This window comes from Astyanax mexicanus, chromosome 22, assembly GCF_023375975.1.
Source record: "Astyanax mexicanus isolate ESR-SI-001 chromosome 22, AstMex3_surface, whole genome shotgun sequence".
NCBI lineage: Eukaryota > Metazoa > Chordata > Actinopteri > Characiformes > Acestrorhamphidae > Astyanax > Astyanax mexicanus.
In genome coordinates this window covers 16,169,252-16,197,046 of record NC_064429.1, presented here as the reverse complement: position 1 = coordinate 16,197,046, position 27,795 = coordinate 16,169,252, and the positions used below count along the sequence as shown (strand labels likewise).

The following is a 27,795-nucleotide window of genomic DNA, read 5'->3' as shown; positions in this document are numbered from 1 at the left end:
AGTCAGGTCAAATCAAGAAGCTTTTATTGTCATTACATGTGAATACAGGTACACAGTGTAACGAAATACGTTCCTCCAGAACCATGGTGCAACATGGAACAACAATACAACAGACAAACTTAAAGTGTAAAAGTGTAACGATATGACGGACTATATAACGGACTATAACACTACAATAAATGCAACAGACGAGACAGTCTAACAGACAGGACAGTGCAGTAGTGATACGGTACAATGGAAATTATAGTGAAGTGGCCAGTCTGCCTCACTCTTACCTCACTTTGCATCACCCTACCTTTATTTGCCTCTCTCTATGTCACTGTTCCCTCGCTTTACCTCAAATTACCTCACTCTACCTCACTCTATCTTACTTTATCTTACTCTGCATCACTTTGCCATTCCACATCACTCTACCTTACTCTATCTCACTCTGCATCACTCTATCTTACTTTACATAACTCTGCATTCTGCATCACTTTACGTCATTCCACATCCCTGTACCTTGCTCTGCATCACTGTACCTCACTGGGCATCTCTCTGTCATTCTGCGTCACAGTGGCGCAAAAAGGGGGTATGCTCAGGAGAAACAGCCAATCAGCTTGCTGGTTTGGTGGAGCGCGGTGGTCTAGTAATGACAGGACTTTCATCCACCACCCCCCACCCCCGCTGATGATGTATCTACGAAACCACCCTCCCGCCCCCCCACCCCCACCCCCCCACCCCCACCCCCCCCCCCTCCGCAGTTGATGTTACAACGTAAACACCCCCGGGGGGCACCAATAGTGCGTTAGCTTACATCTCAAAAGGTATGTAGTTGCACCACTGACTCTACATCATTCTACCTCACTCTACCTTATTCTACCTCACTCTACCTTTAGCCTGGTATTGTCACATGAGCGGAGCCTGCAGTGTGAAGAGCTGTTTTACATAATTTACAGTACAAAGGGCAGTGAAATTATTTGTTGAATCCTGAATGGTGCCGAGATTTACCACCACATTCCTCGGGCCGGGTCGGATCGGGTCGGGCTCCAGAAAATAGTCTGAGAAGTAGGCATCTGTTTTTTAATTATATTTTTATTTTTAAATAAAGCTCTGGTGTGATAATCACAATGTTGCTAAGTAACCAATTATTATTGTTGACGAAAACGAACCAAATAACGAAAACTAAAAGTAAAAAAAAAAAAATTTATAAGCGCTGTTTTCACTCCCGCAGTTCTACAGCGGGCGGTGTTGTGCCGATTCTGTCCGCCGGATTCAGCAGGGAGTCGGATTCGGCGCAACAGCGGCAGTGCGGTGGCACCTCGCGGTCCCCGGTGTTAGTTGTAAGCGCTCGCGCTAGCCGCAAAATAAGTCAGAAAACACTGAGGGAGCTGCAGAATTATGTATGGGACTAGAATATGAGCACGAGGAGATAAAGTGTGAGAACCTTTACTTGTGAGTAGCTCATACACCAGAACATGCAAATCTCTCTCTCTCTCTCTCTCTCTCTCTCTCTCTCTCTCGCGCACGTGAACTCCTCCGCGTTTGACTTGTAGCACTGTGTGTAGCTGTTCTTAAAAATCATTTTAATTAAATAATAGTTCTATGCTTCTATGTTACACTGTTAATTAACATAATTCTGATCATATTTCGCTCATTCAAACAGCCCGAAAACAGCCAGTCTATGGGGCGGGGCGGGCTCGGGCTCAGAATGACAGTTTATGGATCGGGTTGGGTCGGGGTCGGGCAGAACGTGCACGGGCTCAGGCTGGGTCGGGTCGGATTTTTTGGGTTCCGATCTAACCTCTAATTAGTGTATTATAACTGAGTGATTAACAACAGTACAATGCAAGAGAAAAGCGTTGATCATTGTAGGTGTTCAGGTGTGCTTCACTAATGTGTGTGGAATTTACACCCTACCTTTGTGCACTTTATGCATACTAGTGTGCGTGCAGTTTCACTCTCAGCCTCTGACTCTCCCTTAATTCTTGGCTTGTCTTTCTTTTTTAGTTTTTTCAGAAAACAGGTTTTGTGGGGCTTCATGTCATCAAACGCTCATTCAAAAAAAAAAGTTAATTTAACTGGAAAGGCAAGCTCAGCGAGTGCAGATGACTCAGGTACCATTCTGTCAGGTGTAGCTGATGCTGTTGCTTTATTTAGTGTCCTAGAGCTGTTATTTCAGCTGTTTTCAGTTGTACTACTGTATTGCAGTATAACACACTATACTGCACTGTTTTAGGAGTATACAGTAAGGCTTATCAGTACAGATGGGTATCAGTATCTAGCTGATAACAGTACAATGGGCTGGACCAGATATCTGAGAAAAAGAGAATGAATCCGATCCAATCCTGCAGCAATCCTGGCCAGCATAGAGTATGATTTGATTGTGTTTAGGCCTGTCAGGGTAATTCATTTTGTATTACCAATATGTTGTCCCAAATATAATTGAGATAAACCATATTATTGGCATTTTAGATTTAATGATATTGATAATATAATAGCATAATAATAATGCATTCGCACTTTTAATTAATAAATGGAAAAAAAATAGTTAGGCATTGAAAAAGACATGAAATACAGCTACCGCTTTTACACAGTGTTGACATACAGTACAGGCACTTTCAAGTTAATTGAAAAACTTTGCATTACATATTCTAAGAAATACATAATTGACAGTAGGGGTGGGCGATATGGCTCTAAAATAATATCACGATATTTCAGTTTTTTTTGAGATAACGATATACCCGGAAAACTATAGGAATACTATATATAGGAAACTATAGGAAAACTAAAATAATTCATTCATTTCAGGAATATAGTATAAGAGTATAACAGAATAATCATAATGTGTCAAAATAAATAATATAGCATAAAATAATACAATGCAGCAAATAATATTGCAGAATATTTAGTGCATGCATATAAACTGCAAACTAAAACAATTATACAATAAATACACTTAAAGCTTCACAGTAAATAATAGACTACTTTTAAGACAGAACAGCCCTATTATCACGATATGGATTTTTAATATCATGATATTTCTGTGTCACGATATATTGTATACGATATAATATTGCCCACCCCTAATTGACAGTATTGAAGTCAACAAAAATGATTAAGCTTAATAGTATGTTAATATATGGTACAAAATGAATAATTAATTTACTCTGACTAGGGCTGAGTATCTAAATTCGGTACTAAAAAGGCACCAATCAAAATGTCTTGGTACTACAGAGTACTGAAAGGTCTAAAAAACCTTTCCCCCCCCCTTAAAAAAATACAGGGAACTAGCAGCATTATAATGCTGCTTTATAATGATTATCATTATAATGATAATCATGATTATCATAATAGTTTTTAAGTGACTGACACTATTAATTTACAATGAGATTACTCATGTCTGGTGTTAAATAAATACATTGTTTGAGAATAATTATCATTTTTTGTATTTTCTAAGACCCAACTGTGACAGACCTATTTGAGTTTTGCTGGTCTACTGGCACAACCAGTTTAAACAAGCTAGTCAACCAAAGGTTATCAAGTTTATTGAGCAGCATTACCACCCTGGTTGACCATGCTGATCCACCAGTAAGATCAGCTAAGCTAGACTAGTCATGCAGTATGATCACCTCGATGGCCAATTAGAGACTATTAATGAGGTAATAATAAGGACACCAGCCACTTAGTGAATTATGATTGGAAGTTCTCGTATTGCTAAACCCAGCATCTATGTAAGAATCAAGTTCAGCCCTTCAACACAAATAGCTAGTCAGCATGCTAGTGGGGAAACTCCCCTCGATAAAGAGATCTGCACAAAAGCAGTAGCTATATCAAGCTCTATTTCCATCAGCGATATCTAGCCTGTAACCGCACATGCTCACACTGTGCGATAGGATGTTGTTATCCTTGCATTTCCTTCTGTGGGTAGATGAGAGTGTGAATAGTTTTTAACACCTCTGTTGGTGACTATTAGACATTTCCCTGTTGTAGAGTAAAAACACCTCCCACCCAACTCCAGCCATACCCACCCAGATAACATGCCCATTTGTGGGGCAATATTGGTAGCCCAACTATACAAGTAACAGAAGTTATTTTTGTACACAGGTTACAATTTGGGTACACTCCACTCCTCTCCATCACTGTTCTACATGGAGCCTATTACTGACACATGTGAGATTAGGGTGGGCTGTAACAATGGGCCCATTTGAGAATTAGAATTCTCAAAAGAATAGGTTAGAATAGGTCTAGAGGCTATACAAAACATGTTCGTGTTCTCTTTGCACAAAATCCAAAACATAAACAGCTGTATTCCTGCCAATATCGGCCTCTTTTAGAATGACCCGTTTAAGGGCTCTGTCACTTTTATGCAAATAAGCTTGTGCTGGCCAGGCCCTGTATACACTTATATTAGTTCGCACATGTTAGTGCTAAATGGCAAAACACAAATCTAGCTAGTTCATGTTTACCTGCGATAGAAGCACAAAACCTTATTTGAAAGTGCTTACATCTCCCTTACCTGCTAACTTCCTACAGACAGTAGGTCTAGATTCCTCTTTCAGATGAAGTCTACTGGCTAATCCTGCTGTGTAATGTCTGAGGTTCTTAACCTGCAGACTGAAATGGTGGTGTTTCTTCAACTGATCTAGTGGGTGGGGTCCTGGTGGGTGTTGATGGGTGAGGGGTGGTGCCAGGGTGTTTCTATGCAGGTTTCCTCTGTTTATTGTAGGGCTGCAACTAATGATTATTTTGGTAGTCGACTAATATGCAGATAATTTTTTGGATTAGTCGATTAGTCTACTATTATTATTTCTATTACTATTACTATTATTTCTGCTATGTCCTGTAGCTCTAAAATGGTAGTTACAGATACTAAAATCTTTTTTTGTAAATTTGTAATTATGTTTAGGCACTTTTGGAGACTAAATTGAGTGTTAACTGTATAAGTGAGTCATTTACCCATCTACCATTGCGCTTCAATCCCCAGCACTTTGTGTAATGCAGTACAGTTATAAATAACGATTAGTCAACAATTAAATTTGTAGTCGACAAATTTAAATAATCGATATTGTCGATTATATTGACTAATTGATGCAGCCCTAGTTTATTCTGACATAACAATAAGGGAGCATCCAAACGGCTCATAGAAGCATATGATGATTCCTGACAGCAAAGGCCTATTTTTTTTTTTTTGTAAAAAATATTAGTATGCTAATATTGGTTGCTGGGTGTTGTATTTTTTAATCTTTCATACACACAAATCCACTAAGCACTGAGTGATTTATTGTGTGTTTCACTGTAATGTAGGCTAATGTTACTAAAGCCTTTGCACTTTTCCTGTGAGGTGGATTCTGCCGCATTAACTTACGCCCCTGCCAGCAGTGAGCGAGTCTGTTTTGGTATTTGCTGCACACGTCAGAATTCCAAATCAGCCACCTCTGCAAAGCATTTAAAAGGACAGTGAAAACTGGGCCAAGCTGTCGCTCACCGAGCGGAAAAGTCCCTGAGAGTATCAAATTGAACCACGCTGTAACCCTGAGCCTACATTCTCACTTCAGACATGCTGATCTGGAAGCTCTTCCATACAGCAGCAACCTGCAGGGCTCAGGTGGACAAACCGAGTGAGCTGGAGGCTGTTTAGTGAGCGAGTGGGCGGGTTTTACTCTGGGTTAAGTTTGTTTGTGTAGCGTGAGGCCTCTGGGGTCAGGCTTGGCCGGGGTTATTCCCCTTATGCCTGGGGATTAGCGTAGTCTCATTTCTGGAGCAGCTGATCAGAGGCCTAGCCTGTGTAATGGCCTCATTCACAGGGTGGTAGATGATAAGGCTGGTGGAGACTTAAGGGCAATGAGTGCGAGGCCAGAGCACTTTGACACTTTGCTCCTGGAGAAGTAAAGTCCTGAGGTTCATACAAGTAACTGTAGAGCATTCTTTTATTAGCAGATTGTAACACTCTAATAAGGCAGAGTGAGGTAGTATGAAGTCCCTGTAAGATCTGTGTGATGTTAATTATATTAAAGGAGAAATGCATAGTTTGGCTTATGTGACAATGCATGTCCATGTTCGATAATAGTTTCAAAAATAGTTTTAGCTAAAGGGGGTTGTTAAATCTTCTACTCAGATTAAAGACAAAAGTTACCAGGAACAATAAATAGCAGTTTCAGACTTAATATTCGCAATAGCTATTAAGCTACATATACAGAATTAGTGCAGACGTCTTGGAGTTGTAGAGGTTCCTAATGGTGTCCTGTGATAATCCATCCCATCCAGCTTGAATATATATGCATTTCCCTTCACAGTTTTGCAGTTGGGAATTGTTGAAGAGTTGATGGTGTGTTCAATAGCATCCCAGACATTGTTTAGTTAAAAATAGGTCTGGTGATACAACTGGCCATGGCATACTGTCTCTTGAGACAGTAGCGGTATGTGGACGTGCATTGTCATATTGTAATAGCGCAGCAGAATGTGGGGTCAGAAAAGATCTGGCATCCAACAAAAAGGCACCCCAAACAGTGATCACCATCACAGTGCGCTCAGAGGACTCGGCTCCAATACATCAGCTTACAGACGCCTTGTGCTGAGCGACATCACCCTAGGAGTGATGTGGTTAAAGAGAGCCATCTACCCACCCAGAGAAAGCAAGGCTAGTTGTGCTCTCTCAGGGCCCTGGCAGCTGATGGCAAGCAACATGAACGGGATTTAAACCAGTGATCTCCTGATCGTAGTGGCAGCGCCTTAGTCCCCTGGACCAAAAATGCAGTTTTAAAATGAAGGTCTACAGTTATAAAAATAACTATTGCTGGACTTGCAAAATGATGAATTATTTATTGTCATTAGAATTCTAAGCAAAATATTTAAGTTTTCCTTTTTAAACCCATACCACAGTGTTTCACCTTCTCTCCACTATATTATAAATAGAGAAAATAAAGTTAGAGATCCAGTTCCTTCAGCCATCCGTCCCCTCCTACATCTGTAACTGTCTCTCTGAGTCTATGTTAAGCCTGCAGTAACATCATATTCAGCGTGTTTAAAGAACACTGTACCCAGGTTCAGTACATTTCCACAGGAGCTGTCTGCAGGCATTAGCGTCCCCTCATTAAAAAGTCAGCAGAACGAGCTTCTCTTACCAGCATTAATCTGATGTTTCAGACCTTGGTGACCCCTCTTCTCAACTGAACTTGCTCCCAATTATCTCTTCACAGTCCACTCATTAGAGCCATGAACAGAAGACTTTGACTCGATTGCTAATTTTGGGCCGTTGTGGTCTTCTCCGCTTATGCCCATATTTAGCATAGCTTCCATTGAGGAGTTCATAAAAAGGGCAGTAATAATTTCAGAACATTGTTTCCACTTGGAATAATGTGTGGATTTCAAAAATCGACCACACAGAAAGCACTGACTGCTTAATTTTGTTTTGGAACATGGCAACCATCTGGGTTTCTTTATTGCATAGCCAAAATACAGGGCCAAGCAAGCTACAGGTGGTTGTGGTTGATACAAAACCCTTTTCTCTGCAGTAAAACAAGATCTTTACATTATGAACACTTTTAAGGGATTTGGAGACTCTACTACAGGGCACTTGCCTGTTAACTCTTTACTCCACTTAGTAATTTAGATCAGTTTTAAGAGGAAGCATCCCCAAATGCATGTAAAAAAAAAAAAAAACAGACAAAACTAGAGAACCATAAAAAAAACTTTTTAGGTTTTTAGAATATTTTATATTACAATAAGGATTTTCAGTAATGTTTATAAACATAAAACCTTTTTATGTAGTGCTTGAATAGATTTAGGCAAATTAGGTTTGATATCAGGCAGAAACTGAACAAAAAGGCCTGTCTGTCTGGGATTTAACCAATTATGTACAAATATAAGATGTTAAATCTTTATGTTTACACATATATTAAAAGAGCATTTATCTGTTAGCATGTAGTAAGAAAAATAGTATAAATTAGGGGTGTCATATCTTATAATATTGTTATAATTTTTTAGATTCTAAGAAAAATCCATATTGTGATAACAGCATTCTGTCACTCTTATCTGATGGGAAACTGGCTTAGATAGTCAGAAACAACCCATCAACCCACCAAGGCAAAGCTGCTGGAACACTAGGGTCACTGTCTAGCTCTGTCAAGTAAATTTTACATCAGCATGGATTGAGATTGCTGTCCATGAAATAAGCTCCTTCTCCTTCTCCAAAATCAACACAATCAAGAATACTTTGTTAGCTATTAAACTTGGGGGTGGTAGCATCATGGTCTGGATCATGCCTGTTTTGCCCAAAATAATGACCCCAAAGTCAAAAACAAAGGTGGTTGAGGGGTGGATAAAGCAGGCTAATATTAAACCATATTAAGTAATTCCTGACCAAAACACTGTTAAAAATAAATATGTAGACTAGGGTTGTGCCAAAACATATCAGGAACAATAATATCGGCAGCATTGTTTTATATTGTGAACAATATTGTACCCTGAAATATCGTGCCATATAACCCACCTCTAATTATCACATAATAATTTACACTGTTCTCATTTACCATTATATATCTACTAGAGACAGATTATATCTGACCAGTATCATTTATTCTACTTTAATCCTGGATATATGGAGATATTTGGAGTGCATTATTAGTATCATGATATTCTGGATGATTAACTTTTAATAAAAATCTGATAAAATTCTTGTATTTTTTTTTTTTATCTCAGTTAGGGGTGTGCCAATCATATCGTATGCAATGATAAAATATTTTTTTTATTTTGTTGCAGTAGTACATTCTTGATTTTTTTTTATTCAGTGTTATGTCATATCGCCAAGCGCATCATTATCGCAAAAATACCATGAAATATTTTGATATTATTTTAGGGCCATATCGCATCACATGACCAAAGCTACCAACAGTGGCTGCGTCCAGAAACCCCAAAAGTGTCTCCTTTTTCCTACCGATCCTCCTCCTCTCCTCCGTGACCCGGAAACTGATTTCGTGACGCCATCTTGCCGCCTGTCCGAATACCGTAGGAGACGAAAGAAGCCGCTTAAAATCCACCTGTAGTAGGCTTCCAACGAAGGGTGCATCAGTGTATCCTACTCCGGAAGACTTTTAAGGATTTTCCAATGACATCACTGCATCCACAGAGCACGCGAAAATGGAGCAGGCAACGCCCAAATATACGTCATAAACATATTAATTAACTAGGTTCCTTATCTAATTATACAGCCAGTAAAACACTAATATATTTTTTTGTTTAGATAAGCTGTATGCTCAGTAAAACTATATTAATGATCCTATATTTGTAACATGATATATATATATCTCACTGGCCAGAGAAATGCGGCCAAAATGCCTGGGAGTAAGCAGGATTTTATTGGAATATCTGAATATTTAGCTGTGTGTGATAGTAATGTTCCATTGATGCTGTTTCATCTAATATTTTTTCACTTCAACATGTGTGCAAAATATAATATGTATTATTATATTTATTATTTATTAAGATTGTTATTTGTTTTATTACATTCAATGAAATCATATTTTACTATTAAAATAATTTAATATTTACATATGCAACCTTCATTAATGGCTAATCAGGCTGCACTTTGAAGCTTGATCTCTAGAATTTGGAATTGTGTTTATTGATCTCTCGTTTTTATTTTTGTATGTGGAGCTTTATCCAGAAGCTGTGATTGGCTGGGCAGTATCCGGCATGTGCTGAAAGTGAGCGTTGTGATTGGCTCAGTTCATCGGTAGTCAACATCCTATCTAAAAGGGATCAGCTGTCCCATTTCCCCAATTACAGCTCCTTCCCTCCATTCCTCCTCCTCCTCTCCTCTCCTCGATTCCTCCACCTTCTTCCGGGGTAGGAGAGGAGGAGTAGGAAAGGAGGAGTAGGAGAGGAGGAGTAGCAAAAGTTTCTGGACGCAGCCAGTGTCTGGTTAAGGTGCGACTGTTTCTTTCTTATTGTACACTAACATGTAGTGGCAAAAGTCACATGATATAGGTATATAAATGAATCACAAAGTATTACCTCAGGTTATGCCAGGGGAATGCCCACACCTGTATAAGTTGTGAGTTGCTATCTTGTGAGCAAAGTTGAACACTGCTCAGCATGCTCATGGGAAAGTGATGTGAATCATAGGACTTTGATTGATTTTTTATTTCCATAATGATGGATGGGATGTTCCATTTTTGAGTCTATGTTGTCATTTAACATTTCTCAATCCACGGTGTCATATGTGCACCTGGTATATATCATAGAATACATTACCGCCCTCAGTGAACAGCACATTGAGAATTTTTTTTTTTTCCATATTTCCCAGCCCTAACCTTACGTTTTTTTTTTCTCAACTATTCTGTGTGGGTGCATGTTTGACTTAAACGTGTTTGGCATTAGTGCACAAATTCTGCTGAATATCAGTCTCCCCATTTCTCACTTGGCCCGAAACGTCGTCCAACATAACGTACAGCAGATGGAGAATTCTGCAAGTCAGCTTCAGCAGTTCCTTTGCCAGACACCTTTCTTTTTTTTCTCTTTAGGGTTGCCAAACAAAGTAACTATTATTATTACTATACTACTGAAACACCACCCTAAAGACTAAACTGACTTTGCACTTATCAGGGCGTAGCCTGGCTTGTTTGCTATGACTGCACGGCCTCTGTTTTATGACATGTGTTAATGCTGTGAGCGTTGTGCAAGATGGAAAAAGTTGGAAGTTGACGGAGTATGTGCTCTCAAGCCTAGTGTCATTGTTTTGCTCTGTCATTTAAGTTTAGTTTAAAGGCAGTACCGAGGCTTTGTCAACTGGACAGGCCGCAGTGGTGAAATGTCTGCTCGTGTCTAAAGCCAGATTACAGATTTATTGCAGATTAATGGGGCAGTTACAGTCTTAACTTTGTAGGACATGATCCACAACCTCCAGCTTGATGGTGAGGGATTACAAATTAGCTGCAATTTAGCATTGCAACAGTGCGCAGACATCCCGCCGGCTGTACCCATAGTGACTGTGTCAGTAAACACTCCACTGTGACCAGATATTTCTGTGATGAAAACACTGAAATTGCTTTTGTTTTGAAATGTATTTCCATGTCTGCCCATTTACTTGGCAAGCAACTGAAATCTAACTATTGGCTGTTTCATAGTGGTCCGTTTCTTTGGCCCAATCCTGTTAGTGCTACTGGAATGTCCTGATCTAGATCAGTGCTGAGTTTAAGATGCAACAGATCACTATGGGTCATAGTCAAATAATTGATTATTATTCTGATTATGATGCGCTGTATTACCCAATAACCCTTATCTTAATATCACACACAAGAGCTACTGTTCTAAGTTTCTTAGTACCCAGCAATTAATTAAAGCCTTATAAAAATCACACCTGAGTGAAATTTATACAGAGAAAGGCAGCCAGTTTTTAGGTAAACAAACAAATTGTTAGGCTAAGTTAACTCAGCTATTGTGACCATCTTATCCCTGTAAAGCTTTTATATTTCAGATTAACATGTGCAATACTCATAAGCAATGATGAACTTGCTTTACACTCTCTGTCTGTTAGCATCATAGCTCCAACCCTGCTGAGCCTGGCTGTTAGCATCACAGCAAACAGGCTCCAATCCCGCAAAACCAATCTAATGTGTCTGTTAGCATTGCGGCAGCAATTCTTCCAGTCTCAGCTACTGTCATCAAGGTTCCAACAATGCTAGGCCTGCTAAAATTCTAGCTACTGTGTTTGTTATCTATCATCACAGCTCCAACAATACTGAGCTTGGCTGTTAGCATTACAGCTAACAACCTTGTCCAGGGCCTAGGCTTCCAGAGCTAAAGCCCCGAATGATTATCCAGTAGGTCCCGAATCATTTCACTCAGCTCAGCTGTACTTATAAATGAGGAGATCAAACCCACTGTTTGCTTAATAAAATGCAGCTTGTGACTTTTCAGTTAACTTTGGAATTAGCTAGGCAAGGTTTGAGAAAAAACTATATATGTAATGTTTAGCTTGCCCTGATGTACAGTTAATAATTATTTCATTTTGAAATTGTGTTTATTAATTTAGGATTGCAGCACTTACAAAAAATATATAACTACACATTATAGTGTTAAACATTATAAAAAAAATAAAATAAAAAAAAAGCTTATGTATTGCTCACGCCACGTTCAGATGGGAGTGATTCAGTCTGGCCTGAATTAATTTCCCTGTGGTTTGCAAGACATTTTGCACTCTAGTGTCCACCTACTTTATTTTGACTGTGACTCATTGACAGGTAAATCAATTGCAATTGGGATTTCCATACAGGGCTTGTAATGCTGTAGTAGAATGCTGGTAAAGGCTGATCATAAACAGAGGCTGCTGGAACGTCATTGGTTTACGCAATGTCACGCTAGCTTTTTCGCCTTGAATGGTCATATGATTATGGGTAAAAAGTCATAAAAAGTGATATTTATTGTTGTGCAATAAATATTGTGATGTTTAAAAGACAAACACGTGTATCAAATATGATAGTATGATAGCATAATAATAATGAAATTACATTAAAAAAAGCAATGAACTTACAATTATAAAGAATATTCAGTCAGTGGAATTGGAATGTAATATATTTTTTAAATATCCTAAATTAATACAACTTTAAATCCATTTAAAATGCAACATATTGAATCATGGTATGAGCCCTGCTATGAAAAACACAGTGGGCAATATTAAGGCCAGAAAAATTACTGAGGTCATACCCTTATATTGTATAGATTACATTGTAAATAGAAAATATATTTATTGTGACAAGCTATCAGAGTACACTTTTCACTAACACAGAAAATTACCACTCTGCCAATGGCATGAAAGTGTGTAACAATACATTAAATGGTGTTGAGTCTCTGGATTTGATGTGTGTTTTTGATTGGACTCATTTTAAAAAAAAGCATACAATTGGGCAATCTTCTGAAAGCATGTAGTGTGCACTAGCTTGGACCTAACATATAAGCTCATGGCTAGCATTTTGATTTAATAATAAAGGTGCTAAGATTTAACCCTATTTTTCACACTTGAAATGCTTTAATTTTTGAAAAAATCATCAGTGCTCATTTTAATCTAGTGCGCTTTATGTATAAATTTTACCAGTCAGGTTGTAAGGAGCAGTAAAGCCACTCTGATTAAGTACAGCAATTATACCGGAGTTTCAGTGTTGTTTCTCTACCACCGGGGCTGGCGCCACTTACCGCGCTAGCTCTATCTTATCTGCCTGTAGCCTGCTCCTAACCCTAGCTAGCACTGCTGGAGAAGTATTAGCATTTTCCGTTAACCCTGCTAGCTCTTTCTCCGTTCAGAGTTGAGTCTTATCTGACTGTAGCCTGCTCCTAACCCCAGCTAGAACTGCTGGAGAAGTATTGACATTACCCGCTTACCCCGCTAGCTTTTTAGTCACTCAGAGGTAAGTATTATCAGCCTGCAGGCGGTGGAAAATTTCCCTTATTTTTAAATCAAAAACTTGACAGGTATGCAGTAATATGAAGTGTTACAGTGTTACAGAGTACCGAAAGTACCGCAAAGTACTCTCTCTCTCTGTCTCTCTCTCTAAACCACACTACACTTTTATTACTGTCCCCTACGGAGCTCGGGAGGGGCCGTGGATAAAAAAAATTAAAAAATCGAGTGAATGATATAGCAGTTTGTTCTCACGTTTTCTTTAATTTGAGTGAACGATTTCTTTAACTCGTGCTCACGATTTCTTTAATCTGTGCTCACGATTTCTGCTGATATTAATGCTCTAGTGTTACAGTTAGATGTACAGTGTGCAGATTTTGCCGTGGTGGAATCTCCACAGCGTGTGGGGAAGAGCCGACCGTGACGTCGGTTCCCACGCCGCGAGACGCCTGCCGTGTGGGTAGAGCGCACACAGTCATTCGCGGAGCTTATTTACCAACAATATAGACAAACACAGTCAATTCCAGTCATGAATAAAGAAAACAAACATTTTACTAATGCAGGATGGCTGTATGTGTGTTATTAAAACCAGATTATTGTGTAAAAATCTTCTCCAAAAATAAAGGTACTTTACCCCATTTAGACAACTTTTTGGCAATATCATTAAAAAATTCATCTTGATTTATATTAAGGGGATACAAACTAACAACTGTTATTTGATGACCCCCCAAAACCTTTTAAGTTAAATGGCCCATAGTTCATCTTTTGTACTATTTTCTAAATGGAAAGCCAAATTCTTATTAATTAGTTTCAATATACCTCTAGACTTTAAATTAAATCAAGATGAATAAACATGACCAAACCATTTTTTCTCCAGTTTGGCCACTTCATTTTCAATTAAGTGAAATGAGTACCTTAAACAGTTTGGGGACGGCCCCTTCCTTTTCCAGCATGACTACGCACCAGTACACAAAGCAAGCTCCATGGATGAATGAGTTTGGTATGGAAGAAGAGCCTGCTCACATGATAGAAATCCTTTGAAATGCATTAGAGCAAAGACTGTAGGCCAGGCCTTCTCTTCCCCTCTGACCTCACAAATGTGCTTCTGGAAGAATCAGGGGCTGTTTTGGCTTAGCAGTAAGAGCACTGGGTTATTGAAGATAAGGTATGGATTCAATACTCTGGTTCCCCAAGCAAGGCCCTTTACCTTCTTTGATTCCACCTGTGTTCAACACAATAGTGAATGTGCTTGTCTTTGTCTTTGAGCCTGCGATGTGGCATTTCATGCATTCGGTGACTGGTTTCACCATATTGCAAACTGCTGCAGTATCGGTGTTTAAAATGCATTGTTGTTAATTGTTATTGTATTAAAGTCCTTCCACACATAGAGTACCAGCCAAAAGTTTGCACACACCTTAAACACACCTGTTTTTTTTAGTATTTTAAAATTGTCTGCATTGTAGATTTAAAATTAAAGTATGAGGTAGAGAAACCACCTAGAGTGGTTTTCAATTAACAGCTGTTCTGAACTTGTCATAAGTTATTACTTGAATGTCTTGCCTCTTAATGTATTTGACAGCATCAGTTGTGAAGTTGTGAAGAGTTCCTTCTTAGTCTGTAAGAAGGAATATAAAAATATTAAAATATTAAAATATAAAACAATAAAAATATTGAAGGAGAAAGTGTGTTAAAATTTTTGACTGCTACTGTATCTTATTTCTGCTAGGTAATGCTGTTTGTGCGTAGTGACACAGTGACCCAGGTTAAGTCCTGTTGATACTGCGCTTTGGCTGCTCGCCTAAACAGCTAAAAACAAATATGGCTGACCTGTATGTGTGCCACTGTTTTTCTCGTTTGTATGTGTATATAGGAGGCAGATGGAGAGGACAGGCTGGGGCTGCCCAGTGAAGGGGAAGGAGAAATGGAGGGCGACTGTAAAGCAGACACTCCAGACGCGCCGCCACCTACTGACAACACTCCACAGTGTCTCAACAAAGCCCTGGAGGGCCTGTCATCCAGGTAACCCTCAAACCCTTCACCCTTATCCCACCTGTACTGTCAGTCAGCCAGGACAGTGTTGTAATTTAGGAAGACAGTTCACACAGTCCCATCTAGAAAGGTAATGGCTAAAACATGTACTACAATCGCACCATTAAAAAACTTAATTGAACAACGAGACGCGATTTAGCATAACAGTAACTACACACAGCTACACGCTCATGTAGAGCTTAGATCAGGCCCAAAAAAAAAAAACAGCCCGAACCAGCATAAGCCTGTGAACCTTTTTTCCGAGCCTGACCCGACCCCTAAACCCGACATTTTTTTTGTAAGTAGAGCATTAAAACTGATCTTTTTAATTTTTTAATCTATTTTTTTTCAGGCTGTTTGAATGAGCGAAATCTGTTCAGAATGTTGTTAATTAACGTTGCAACACTCAAGAAGCACAGGACCTAAAATGCGACAGTGGAAATTGTTTAAACCCACCTTTACTAACACCTCTTTCCCCACTCTTCTAGCATGCACCTTCTCAGAACTGAGAAGATGAAGCTCATACATTAAAGCTAGCCTACATAAACCACTAAGGCTACATTGAGAAATAAGAACAAATAAGGCATTAGATATAATGTAGTAGTACTAAGCCTGTCACGATTAGATTTTTTTGTAGACGATATATTGTCTCAGAAATAATTGCGATAAACAATATTTTTGTAATTTTTAAGACTATTAAATGCTACTGACATAATGATTACTGAATAGCATAAAACAATGATACACTTTTTAAAGACAGCAAACATTTATTTAATCATTTATTATAAATATTTAGGAAATTATATACATATTTTTTCACCTTCTTTAGTCTATACTGTGTGTATGTCACAGGTATTGTAGCATGACTGGCTAAAATACTGTTCACTGTTTTATATATATATATATATGTGAACAAACATACAATTAAACACAATAGACGATATCACGATTATCAAAAATTACTGAGTTCATGTTCATTTATTGTACGATAAATCAATATTGCGATTATTGTGACAGGCCTAAGTAGTCTTAATAGTACTTCAGAATAAAAGGCACATTTACCACAGGAAACTACCTACGGTTATAAAACACACACCCAAGCTGGTTTCCCTGTTACTGAAATGGGATTCTCTGTGGACTGGTTTCACCTCTCCAATCTGCTGATAACCATGAAAGCTGAAACCAGTGGGCTCAGTGTGTCACACACACACTTCCGAAATGGCTTCAGCATTTACTGTCCACTCTTATGGTCTTTCTTAGTAGGGTTTTATCGCAGCTATTTTACTGGATTTGTCGCTTGGCAACATTTTGACCTATCCCAGACAGCGTAGAGCAGGTGTTTACACCTGTTGCTCCTATTTTTCCCGAAAGCCACTCTAATTAAAATCACAATGACAACAGAAATGCCATTGAATATGCTAATGAAGGTAAAATGAGAGAGTCAATTGGGCAGCAGAACCCATAGGGGATTATGGAGGATCTCCACTGAGGGAGGTGGAGCTAATCCTGCTGGATTTGCTGAAGCCTATAACTTACAAACACACACACAGACTTCACATGTGTGTGTGTGAGTGTGTTTCACCTGAAAAATAATTAATTCAGGATAAAAAACAAATAAACAAATCCTAATCCATCCATCCATAATCTATATGGACAACAGTATTAAGGTCAATAATAGGTTCAAGGGTAACTGCCTCTACTATCCAGGGAAGAAGGCTTTCTACCAGATTTTGGAGCATTACTGTGAGAATTTGATTGAATTTATCAACAAGACTATGACTATGGATTTCAGGAAGTTCAGGATGATCACCACAGCACCTCATCCAAGAAGTATTGGATGTAGTACTATCATTTCTAAGAAAACAGTGCCACTTCCCCACTTTTGCTGTTACAAATAAATACCGATAATTTAAAAAAGTAATCAGGAAATGAGAGCAAGCGAGTACAATTTTAAAACACCAAAGAGATGTCGTCATATTGTACGTTAGAAATCACTTAACATATAATCACATTCATAGATAAATTGCTTTAATATAGATTCTAACTTTCACTTTCTAAAATATATTTTTGTATTAGATGTTTTTTGCCGAAGTATCGTTTCAGTATTGGTTATGAGATATTTAGGCAGGTATAGTATCAAAAGACCTTTAGTATTTTAGTATTATGTATATGGGAATTACCTCAATCAATATCCCTGACCTCAATATTGCCCATTATATATTTTTAGCAGGAAGAGCCCATTGATGTAAATGAGCTGGTATGTTGACTTTGTTTAAAAACTGCATTTTAGTTTTTTTATGTTTTATATATTTAGGATATTTATACATTTTTGTTTGTTAATACTGATGTTGGAATTTTCTTAATAGTTAATTGTCATTGCTTTTAAGTAAGATGTACTTGTTTTATCATACTATGATATTATGTTTAAATTAGTAGAAGATTATTCTTTAAATATTACACTTATTTTGTTTAGTCCTGACGTTTTAGACCTGGCCTATTAGTCCTGACACAATAATCCTGGTACTTTAGTCCTGGCACTCTAGGCCTGACACTTTAGTCCTGACTCTTTAGGCCTGTTTTCTTGATTATTTAATTTTGGCCAGATATAGAACAAAAACAAACACAAACACACACTGCAGGGGCACTGTGTGAAACGCTTCAATGGAGGCAGCTTCCCCGCCCTGCCACATTTTCTGATGACTCAGGACTCTCTCTCCATCACACTCTCTCTCTCTTTCTCCCTCCATCACACTCTCTCTCACACACACACACTCTCTCGCTCTGTTTCACGTCTCTCACACACCCTGCCTCTCTCTTTCTGTTTCACACTTTCTCTTCATTGACAGTTCCTCCTCCTGTCCCTCCTCCTCCTCCTTCTCTCTCTGGTTTGCTGTATGAGTTGTGGCACCTGTCCTCTGTAATGTTGGAGTGGTCGAATGCTTTATGGTGCTGTCCAGTAACTCATATCTTTTATGGAACTTCCTTTGTTCCCTTTATGAACTCTATCACTACTCTGTGAATGAATGGGGGCATGCAGTGAAGATGTGTGACTCCTTACACACACACACTCTCACACACACACACACACACACACACACACACACACACACACACACACATATTCCAGGAAATCAACAGAGCAGTATATTGTATTGACCTTCCTGTGTGCTGTGAACTGATTTGCAGGCTGTGTCACAGACTGTTAATAGAGCAGTTTGTTATTGAGTTGAAATGCTTCTTTCACTGAACTTATAATGGTTCTGAGAGTCCGGCTTCTTAAATTCAGAGCAGGGAAGTTGATTACAGGGTTTTTGCAGTCACACTCTCTCATTTTGATTTAGTTCAGGTCTTTTCATTAATATAGATCTGTTTACACATAATGCAGATGCATTGGAGACCCATGTTGCCAAATTCTGAGAGGCTGTTAAATAGTTATTTGTCAATTACTAATAAAACTAAACATAACAAAATCTGTTCACCTGGCCCATTCTAGCCAGACTAGCCAGGTAGTCACCATCATCACCACCCACTGCGCTCATGTTACTCGTGTTACATTGTGGAACGAGGAATGTTAAATGCTTGAGAAATGGAATGTCTCATCCATCTGATAATCTGATCCACTATCAGACCTTACCCCAGCTCTCATAATTCCCCTCACCATCGCCTTGTCATTAACATGCTGGCAAACGTTCAACCCCACTCACAAGATAACACCTCACAACATATACAGGTGTGGGCATTCCCAAACCATTCTCTGTGGTAACTCTTCATGATCAATAAACATAGTGCTATCCCATGACTTTTGTCAGTGCATGTCAGTGTATGATTTAATTATTTAGTTGTTAATTACTACAAACTATAATTATTTATATATGAACAAACACATTTATAAATAAACTTTTACATCTTTCTATGACTCATTTTAATATGGTACCCATAATTTGGTTCTAAGATTATATCTGTTTATTTCAAATGAAAATGCCCTTTTACGCTATTTTGTATTTCTACAAAAATTGCACTTAAATGTAATCAGATCTTCATCTAATCTCTAAAATAGGTCTTAACAATAATTCAAAATCAATATATATATATATATATAGCTCTGGAAAAAGAAAATAAAAGACCACTTTAAAATAATGAGTTTCTTTAATTTTACCAAATTAAAAACCTCTGGAATTATAATCAAGAGGAAGATGGATTATCACAAGCCATCAAACCAAGCTGAACTGCTTGAATTTTTGCACCAGGAGTAAAGGCACAAAGTTATCCAAAAGCAGTGTGTAAGACTGGTGGAGGAGAACATGCAAAGTGAAAATGCGTGAAACTGTGGTTAGAAACCAGGGTTATTCCACCAAATATTGATTTCTGAACTCTTAAATCTTTATGTATATAAACGTGTTTTCTTTGCATTATTTGAGGTCTGAAAGCTCTGTATCTTTTTGTTATTTCAGCCATTTCTCATTTTTTGCAAATATACGCTCTAAATGACAATATTTTTATTTGTAATTTGAGAGAAATGTTGTCTGTAGTTTATAGAATAAAAAACAATGTTCATTGTACTCAAACATAAACCTATGAATATCAAAATCAAAGAAACTGGTTTAGAAACTGAAGTGGTCTCTTATTTTTTTCCAGAGCTTATATTGGAATCAAGGAAGGACACGATGAATGAATGTTAACCCAAAAATGTCACCCATGGTGATGTATGTCACAGACCTTTCAAATCAGTTCCTTACAGCACTCTATTCTTTACTTTAACTCATGAAGTCCCTTAGTAACATGTACTGAACATTCCACAGAACAGAGAGCATCACTACAGGACAGTGTTACATGTGAATTTACCCTTATAATATTTCCAGTCATGCACCCAAAAAACAACAACAACCATAATTAATTAATTAATGAGCTGCCTACTAAATTTATGATTCAAATTTGAATTTAGTATCGATATTCAGAAATGGTTAATGCCCCCCACAATTTGGAAGTGGAATGAGCCATCCATCTGGCACCAACTCTCAGGCCTCACTCGATAACTACGATAATTGCTGTTGTATTGCCATGAGCCTTACTCACAAGATAACACCTCACAACCTTTACAGGTGTGGGGATTTACAAAACATCCAGAGGAAAATCCAGAGGAAACACTTCATGATCAGTTTACACTTAAACTGCTGTTTTGTGACTAGTGACATGGACTTGTCGATTTTTTACGAAACTGTACCTTTAATAGCTCAATTAATAAATGTTTAAATAACCGTGTATTACCGAAAGTAAAATCTAGCATCAGGAAACCCCAGTGTAAGGTAATATAATATGCTGTGTTTTTTGTTTTGTATGTTTTACAGGTGGAAAAACTGGTGGATACGGGGGATTTTGTCACTGACGATGATCATAGGCTTCTTCCTTATCATCTATTTGGGACCTCTTATGCTTATATTTGTTGTAAGTATGCAGTTTTCAGTCCTTATCTTCAGTTGTGGATGTAAACAGACAAGATAACACTCTGGCAATTATACTAGACTCTAGCACCTCTAAATGCTCCCTTAAAGCTCCCCTAAAATCATGCTGGTGAGAGTGTATTTTTAAAGTGGTCTTTCACCAGGTCATTGAAGGTTGCGAGTCAGGCAGGCGAGTCTCTTGGATGACTTGCAGACACTGGATAAATATTTATTTACAGAATAAATAATAACGTTTCATTTGGATAGCCCACTGTAAATGCTCAGCACATGCTTATCTTCACTTTTACTTTAATGTGAATTTTGTAATGGAAAAAAGAAAAGTCTAATCTAATTTTAACCCAAACCAGGGGCGTTGCCTGGGTATCTAAAGATCAGGGGCTCAGCTCAGCCAATTATAAGATTTTTTTTGTACATATATTTTTTAAGCATCCTGCATTGTATGTAGTTTTTATATTCAATGGATTTAAAAGTGTGCTGTAATTCAGCATGGTTGATTGATGCTATCTTATTAAAAATCATTAAAAAACTTGAAAACAAGAGGAACAAACAGAAAATGAATATGATAAACTCTAAAAACATAAAAAAACCATCACTAGCTTTCACAACACAGTTTCACCAGTTTCCCCAGCATTTTATGTAACAATGTAATTTATTCCTAATTTCTAGTAGCAAAATTATAGTTACTTTTTACTGTTGCTCACTTAATCAAATTAGTGAAAGGACCTCTGATCTGAAGTATCAGAGGTCTCTGATCTCCTCTGAACATCACAAAGACCCAGTTATTAGTCAGTGATTCCAGTTTACTTCCAAACTTTCAATTTCAGTCGTCCATAAACATCACCTTCCTACAGAGAAAGAGAATATTACTGATGTACAGCTTTGTTGATTAGTTACTAAAACGATGGAGCATGCTGTTTGTCAGTAACAGTGTTTAGTGATATAGCTGAATCATTAGCTGCTAACAAGCTGAGATTAGTCTAACTCAATAACAGCATAATATTCATCTGCAGCTCTACTGCTATAAACACTGCTATCGTTCTGAAATGACAGATACCTGAAACAGTGCTGCCTCTGACTCTGGGGACAGACCTTTTCTCTATTTTTTCCCCAAATGTCTGGATTTGTTCATACAGTTATTGACAGCCGGCAGCATGCAGTGCGCGGGCGGGGGGCTGTAGGTGGAGTAAGGGGCTGTGTCTTAAAAACTGTGCCTGTTTCAACCCCTATTCAGGGCATTGACAATATTTACATGCAACACCTAAAATATACATTTATATAAACTCTACTTTTTAAAATTGAGTCTTTAAGCCCTATTTTACACCCTGTGCAAGGCGCTATCTTACACCCTGTGTGTTCAGAAAAAAATGGCGTATTGCTATCTTAGCAATAAAAAACACAGGTGCAACACTGAGTGAGCTAAACTCTGACAACCGTTAAATTTCAGACGTTTATTGCTGTCCTGAGATCAGACGCACTGTTAGTGCTCAATGCTTGTATACCCCTGCTTGTTACACATACAGGGACATGCAGTAGTGCACAAACCCAACTTTAACATCAACAATAAACAGAGTGCAAAACAACGAACGTTCATAGCGTGAACAAGCAGTTCAGTTTCCTCTGCCGAGAAGCACAGAAGAGCTGCGCCTTTAAAATAGCAATACACCAAAGTCAGTGTGCACTTGGCTTTTAATAGGAATGTAAGGCAAGTGACATGCTGATTGGTTTGTTGCATGTTACACCTAAAACACAACCATGATTAAATAAGAAAATGATTATGCCTTTTACATATTTCGAGCAGCGTAAGGCAATTTTTTATGATAAAAAAATTTTTTTATGATAAAAAAAATATATGATTAATAACTCTGTTTTTTTTTTTTAAGTGATTCGTTTTATTTTTAATGTCTCTAGTTTTGCCCTGGACCTGCAAAGCTAACATATAATAGAATTAGATGCCTATTATGGATCAGTAGTTTAACTGCTGCTAAAATAATTTGCACACTTGCTTAAAACTGTACTGAGAAATACTCAATATAGAATCTCAAGTAGACTTTTTTATGTGGTGGCTTATGTTTTTCTATATAAGAAAGTAGTGACACTTAGACTTCAGTATATAGATAAATAGATCCATGAATAACAGTTTTTCTCATAAATAGACATAAGCAGGTCTGTTTGGTATTCTTACCTCAGTTTCTGTACATTAGCTAAAGTAGTGTATAGCTCCAGTGCAAAACCAAAAGAAGCACATTTTTTAAAAAAATCACAGAACTATTGCGTTAGTCCAAAAGCTCCAAATAAGAACTCAATGGGTAATTTCATAAGTATTGGCTATTGTGAACACTGTGTCAAATTCATGAGTAACTGTATTTTAATGCATGTATTGTGTTTTTACAGGTTATGAGTATTCAGATTAAATGTTTTCAAGAAATCATACAAATTGGCTACAGAGTTTACCGTTCCTATGACCTGCCATGGTTCAGAACACTCAGCTGGTAAGTATGGCTCTATGCAGCTGTATACAGCAAGTACAACAGATTGCCCTTTTGATGCCTGTTTTTCCTGTTCATGAATAACCATTATTATTATTAGGGCTGTCACTGTTAGTGTTAACGCATGCAATTAATTTAAATTCAGTAGCATTTTATATATATTTTTTTACGTAATTAATTAAGCCACTAAGTTTGACCCCAACTGCCGTAATCTGCCCCTTCCCCGGCCAACATGTTTTTGGAGCGATTCATTTATGGTGAGAACCTGATATGGTCTCTGTTCGACCCAGTTATCCAATATACTTCTTTTTAATTGAGCTTAACTGTTGATAAGGCACAGTTTATTCTGATATATTAGCATAGATAATATACTGCTATGAGCAAGCGCTGTCTCTGCTGCTTCATGCTGTTTACATGTGTGGTCTGTGCTGCGTTCACTGCTCGCAGATGCACAACTCCATTTACTACATCTGCTCTGTACCAAACAGAGGGAGAAAACTCTCCAAGTAAACGAACTCATCAACTAATCCGGACCAGAGAAACCATCTACAGGTTCTAATCACTTCCACAGTCTCAAGTGAATAAAAATCTGCACCAAGGCATGCAGACTCAGGGCTCTAGGCTGACTTTTTGCAGTGGTTGTACAAGTGCGCCTACTAGGGTTGGGCGGTATTGAAGTTTTTCATACTGTCATACCGTCGTCAGATTATATGGCGGTATACGGTATTACCGGTGTGGGGTGGATTTATATTATTTTATTAATGGAAAATCTCGGGTCAGTCCAGGCTCCAGGAAATAGTCATCTGTTTTTTAATACTATTTTTATTTTATATAAAGCTACGGCCTGATAATCACCATATAACAACGTATTACTGTTAACGAAAACGAACGAAATAACGAAAACTGAAAGTAAAAGTTCCCCTTAACTGAAACTAATAAAAACGGTAATTAAAAAAAAAAATAAAACGTACTGAAATTACAGATTGAATACCCTCATTTTTGTGTTTGTTAATTTATTTCTAAGCGCTGTATCCACTACAGCAGCTTAACAGCGGGTGGTGTTGTGCCGTTTCTGCTCGCGAAGGGGAGCCGGGGTTCAGTTGTCGGCGCCTCGTGGTCCGCGGAATTGCTTATATTTACAGCGCTCGAGCTAGCTGCGAAATAATGACAGAAAACTCTGAGGAAACTGCAGAATTATGTACGGTATTAGAATATGAGCGTGAGTGACATAAAAAACTGTTTTGTAGAGAAATAGGAGATGAGGAATATTTAAGGAAACAGCTGTAACTTTGAGTAACTCACACTGAACACCCCATGCTGCAGGATAACTGATAAATCTGATCATTTCGGTGGTTGGTTAGTTGTTAGGGATTTATTGTCACTTCAGCACAAATGTGGCTATTTGTGGCGATAATTTTGGTGAAAATTTGTGAAACCTAGGGGTGTGACGAGACACTAATACCACGAGACGAGACGAGACACGATATTGGGTTCACGATAACGAGACGAGACGAGATTTAAAAATTAAATTTTAAAGAAAACTTTTTTTTTTTTTTGGACAACATCATATACTGCAAACTTAACAGACTGGTTTCTCTCACACATTGATTCTATAAGGAATAGAAATAAGAATAAAAAATAAAAATAACCTAGACTTTTATAGGTCTTATATAATGCAAAAAATAAGTACAAACCACAACTAGTCATATTAAGACTATGGTTTGTGTTTTTTCTCCTAAATATCTTGTAATTTAACTATGCCTAACCATAACCAGTTAGATTAAGACTATGCTTGAAGTGCAAACAGAGACAGAACATTTTTTTAAATACAGTACAGAGCTAAGGGATTAGTACAACTGCCTATGAAACAGTCACATGTAGGATTTATTTACAGTATTTACATATGTTTTATATCTTGTTGGTCACTCTGTTACTGTTTATTGTTTTCACTGGAGCCAATATGCAGCCAGACATACAACTAAAAAGTAGCAGAAGCATCTTCTATGCCAGGAGTATTTAATTATATTAAATAATTAAGTGCTATATCCTGTAAGGTTGTTTGCACTGAATGATGTAAAAATATAGAAGAAGAAGAAGAAGAAGAAGAAGAAGAAGAGCCTCTCTGGACAGATTTTGTTTACATTTATCCCCTGTCTCTCTGTCGCGCTCGGCGTGACTAGTTTCCGCCCGTTCTCGTTTTTCCACCCGTTCTCGGGCTCCCCATCTCCTTATAAAGGCGTTTTTTCACGGCCACGGTACCGCGACCCTGACAACACGGGTTTGATCCCGCATGAGGAGCGGTGTGTTTATTTATTTATTTTTCCCTTACCACGTCTGCACAGATCTGATTGACTGAAGAGAGCGTTTGGTGATCTTACCCCACACGTGATTGGTCTGTGAGTTTACTGTGCCGCACAATTAAATCCTTCTCAGTAGTTCATCGGTTTGGGTCCGCATTGGACAACGTTTGGGTCCGGACCGCGGTCCGCCCATTAGTGACCTCTGTTCTATACAAATGCCCGAATTGTCCTCTTCTGCTGAGAGCTGCTCTCACACTCGCTGCTACTGGGTTGCCAGATCCCTCTTAAAAAGTACACATTAAACTTTTTTTTTTTTCTCCCGCGAGACAGGTTTAAGCTTGACGAGAAATATCGTCACATTTAATCTCGCGAGATCTCGTGGCACGATATCTCGTCACACCCCTAGTGAAACCTGTAGAGTTTATTGAGTTTTTGCTGTATGATCTCCTCAGTGAGAATCCCCACCCCATAACCAATCAGGGAGCTCCAACTTCTTACCCCTCCCACTGCTCTTTCATTGTGGATGCGCAGAATGTCTTAAACGTCCGTTTTTCAAAGTCCAGGTTTGGCACATCACGTGGTTAATATACCGTCACTATTTTACAATACCGTCACCATATTTAAATACCGTGGTATACCGAAATACCGTCATACCGCCCAACCCTAGCGCCTACCGTTTTTCTTAGTTGCACCAGCACAATAGTTAGTCGCACCCAAAAAAAATCCATATAGGCTATGTTGCTGATTAATTAATTGGTCAAGATCAAGTTTTTATTTTATTTATCACAGTTCTAAGAGAAAAGGTAACTTACTTTTTCTCTTACGTAAAGTGTTGGTGCCTAAAGTGTTTAACTGAGCTGAAATTCACACTTACAGTCTTACACACTGCTTTTGGATAACTTTATGCCACTCCTGGTGCAAAAATGTAAGCAGTTCAGTTTGGTTTGATGGCTTGTGATCGTCCATTTTCCTCTTGATTATATTCCAGAGCTTTTTATTTCATTTTGTAAAATCAAAGAAATTCATATTTTTTAAGTGGATTATAGTAATTTTGTGTAGTAGTCAGTATGGATGCACATGGATGCAGTATGGTGCCTATGTTTCTTTTTTTGAGTGTCTGTGAAACACAAATATGCTTTTTTTTCCCCTCCACAACTCACCTCTGCTCATAGATAAACTAGTCATTAACTGGACTTGAGCAAAGTGCACTTCCAAGTTGGAGCCGTGCATAAAGTGCACTCAAGTGAACTGTTCTATCCAAACAGTAACACTGCAGTGTATTTCTGAATGAGTGTGAATGCATGTGGATGATTAAATCTTAAAAACACAAACACTTTCTAAAGGGATTCTAATAATAACACATTTCTTTCATTTTAGGTATTTCTTGATTTGTGTGAACTACTTCTTCTATGGTGAGACAGTAGCTGACTATTTTGGAGCACTAGTCCAAAGGGAGGAGCCCCTGCAGTTTCTTGTGCGCTATCATCGCTTCATTTCTTTTGCTTTGTACTTGGCAGGTGAGTTTGTTTTACAGGTTAGACAACAACCTGTGAGCCCTGAGATCTGTGACAGTGACAGGTTTACTGTGCTGTAGCATAGCATAGCTTAGCATAGCATAGGCCGTTTCTCAGCAGCACACTTTTGAAACTAAAACTGTAAAAGAGATCGTTGTTTTTCTTCAAGTCTTACTGGCTAATCACACACAGTGAAAGGCTTGTTCTGATGACAGTTTGGATCCATGGTAATTAATCATTCTTTTAATAAACAGTAGAAATGAATGAGGCGTCTCTTTTACTTCAAGCGTAGCACATTCTCTGATTAGGACCAGCATTCCTGAACACAATTATGAATGAAAGTTTTATACATTCTGAAGAGGAACTAAACATGATGTAGTTCAAACACAACATTGTTTACAGTGAAGATCATTTTAGATCTTTCACTCTGTAGAGTGACCATAGGTTTAGCTAATATGCTTTCGGTACTTTTATGGACCTAATTTCTCAATCTATTGTTAAAACATGTGGAAAAGATTTGCAGACTCTGCATAAACCCCAGTATAACATTAGTAGAACATGTGTATGCTAATTAATATTATTGTCTGGCTAATTTGGTACAGTGGCTTGCAAAAATATATAATAATATAATAA

The 27,795-nt window shown here is 38.0% G+C and overlaps 1 protein-coding gene across 1 annotated transcript in view; it reads left to right on the top strand.

Moving 5' to 3' along the window:
• Positions 1-27,795, top strand: part of cds1 (CDP-diacylglycerol synthase (phosphatidate cytidylyltransferase) 1) — a 53,648-nt gene that overhangs the window by 8,292 nt on the left and 17,561 nt on the right. The window contains exons 2-5 of the mRNA XM_022664901.2: positions 15,246-15,394; positions 20,749-20,845; positions 23,254-23,351; positions 27,026-27,165. Coding sequence (XP_022520622.1) covers positions 15,246-15,394; positions 20,749-20,845; positions 23,254-23,351; positions 27,026-27,165 — 484 coding nt within the window. The remainder of the gene's footprint in view (positions 1-15,245; positions 15,395-20,748; positions 20,846-23,253; positions 23,352-27,025; positions 27,166-27,795) is intronic.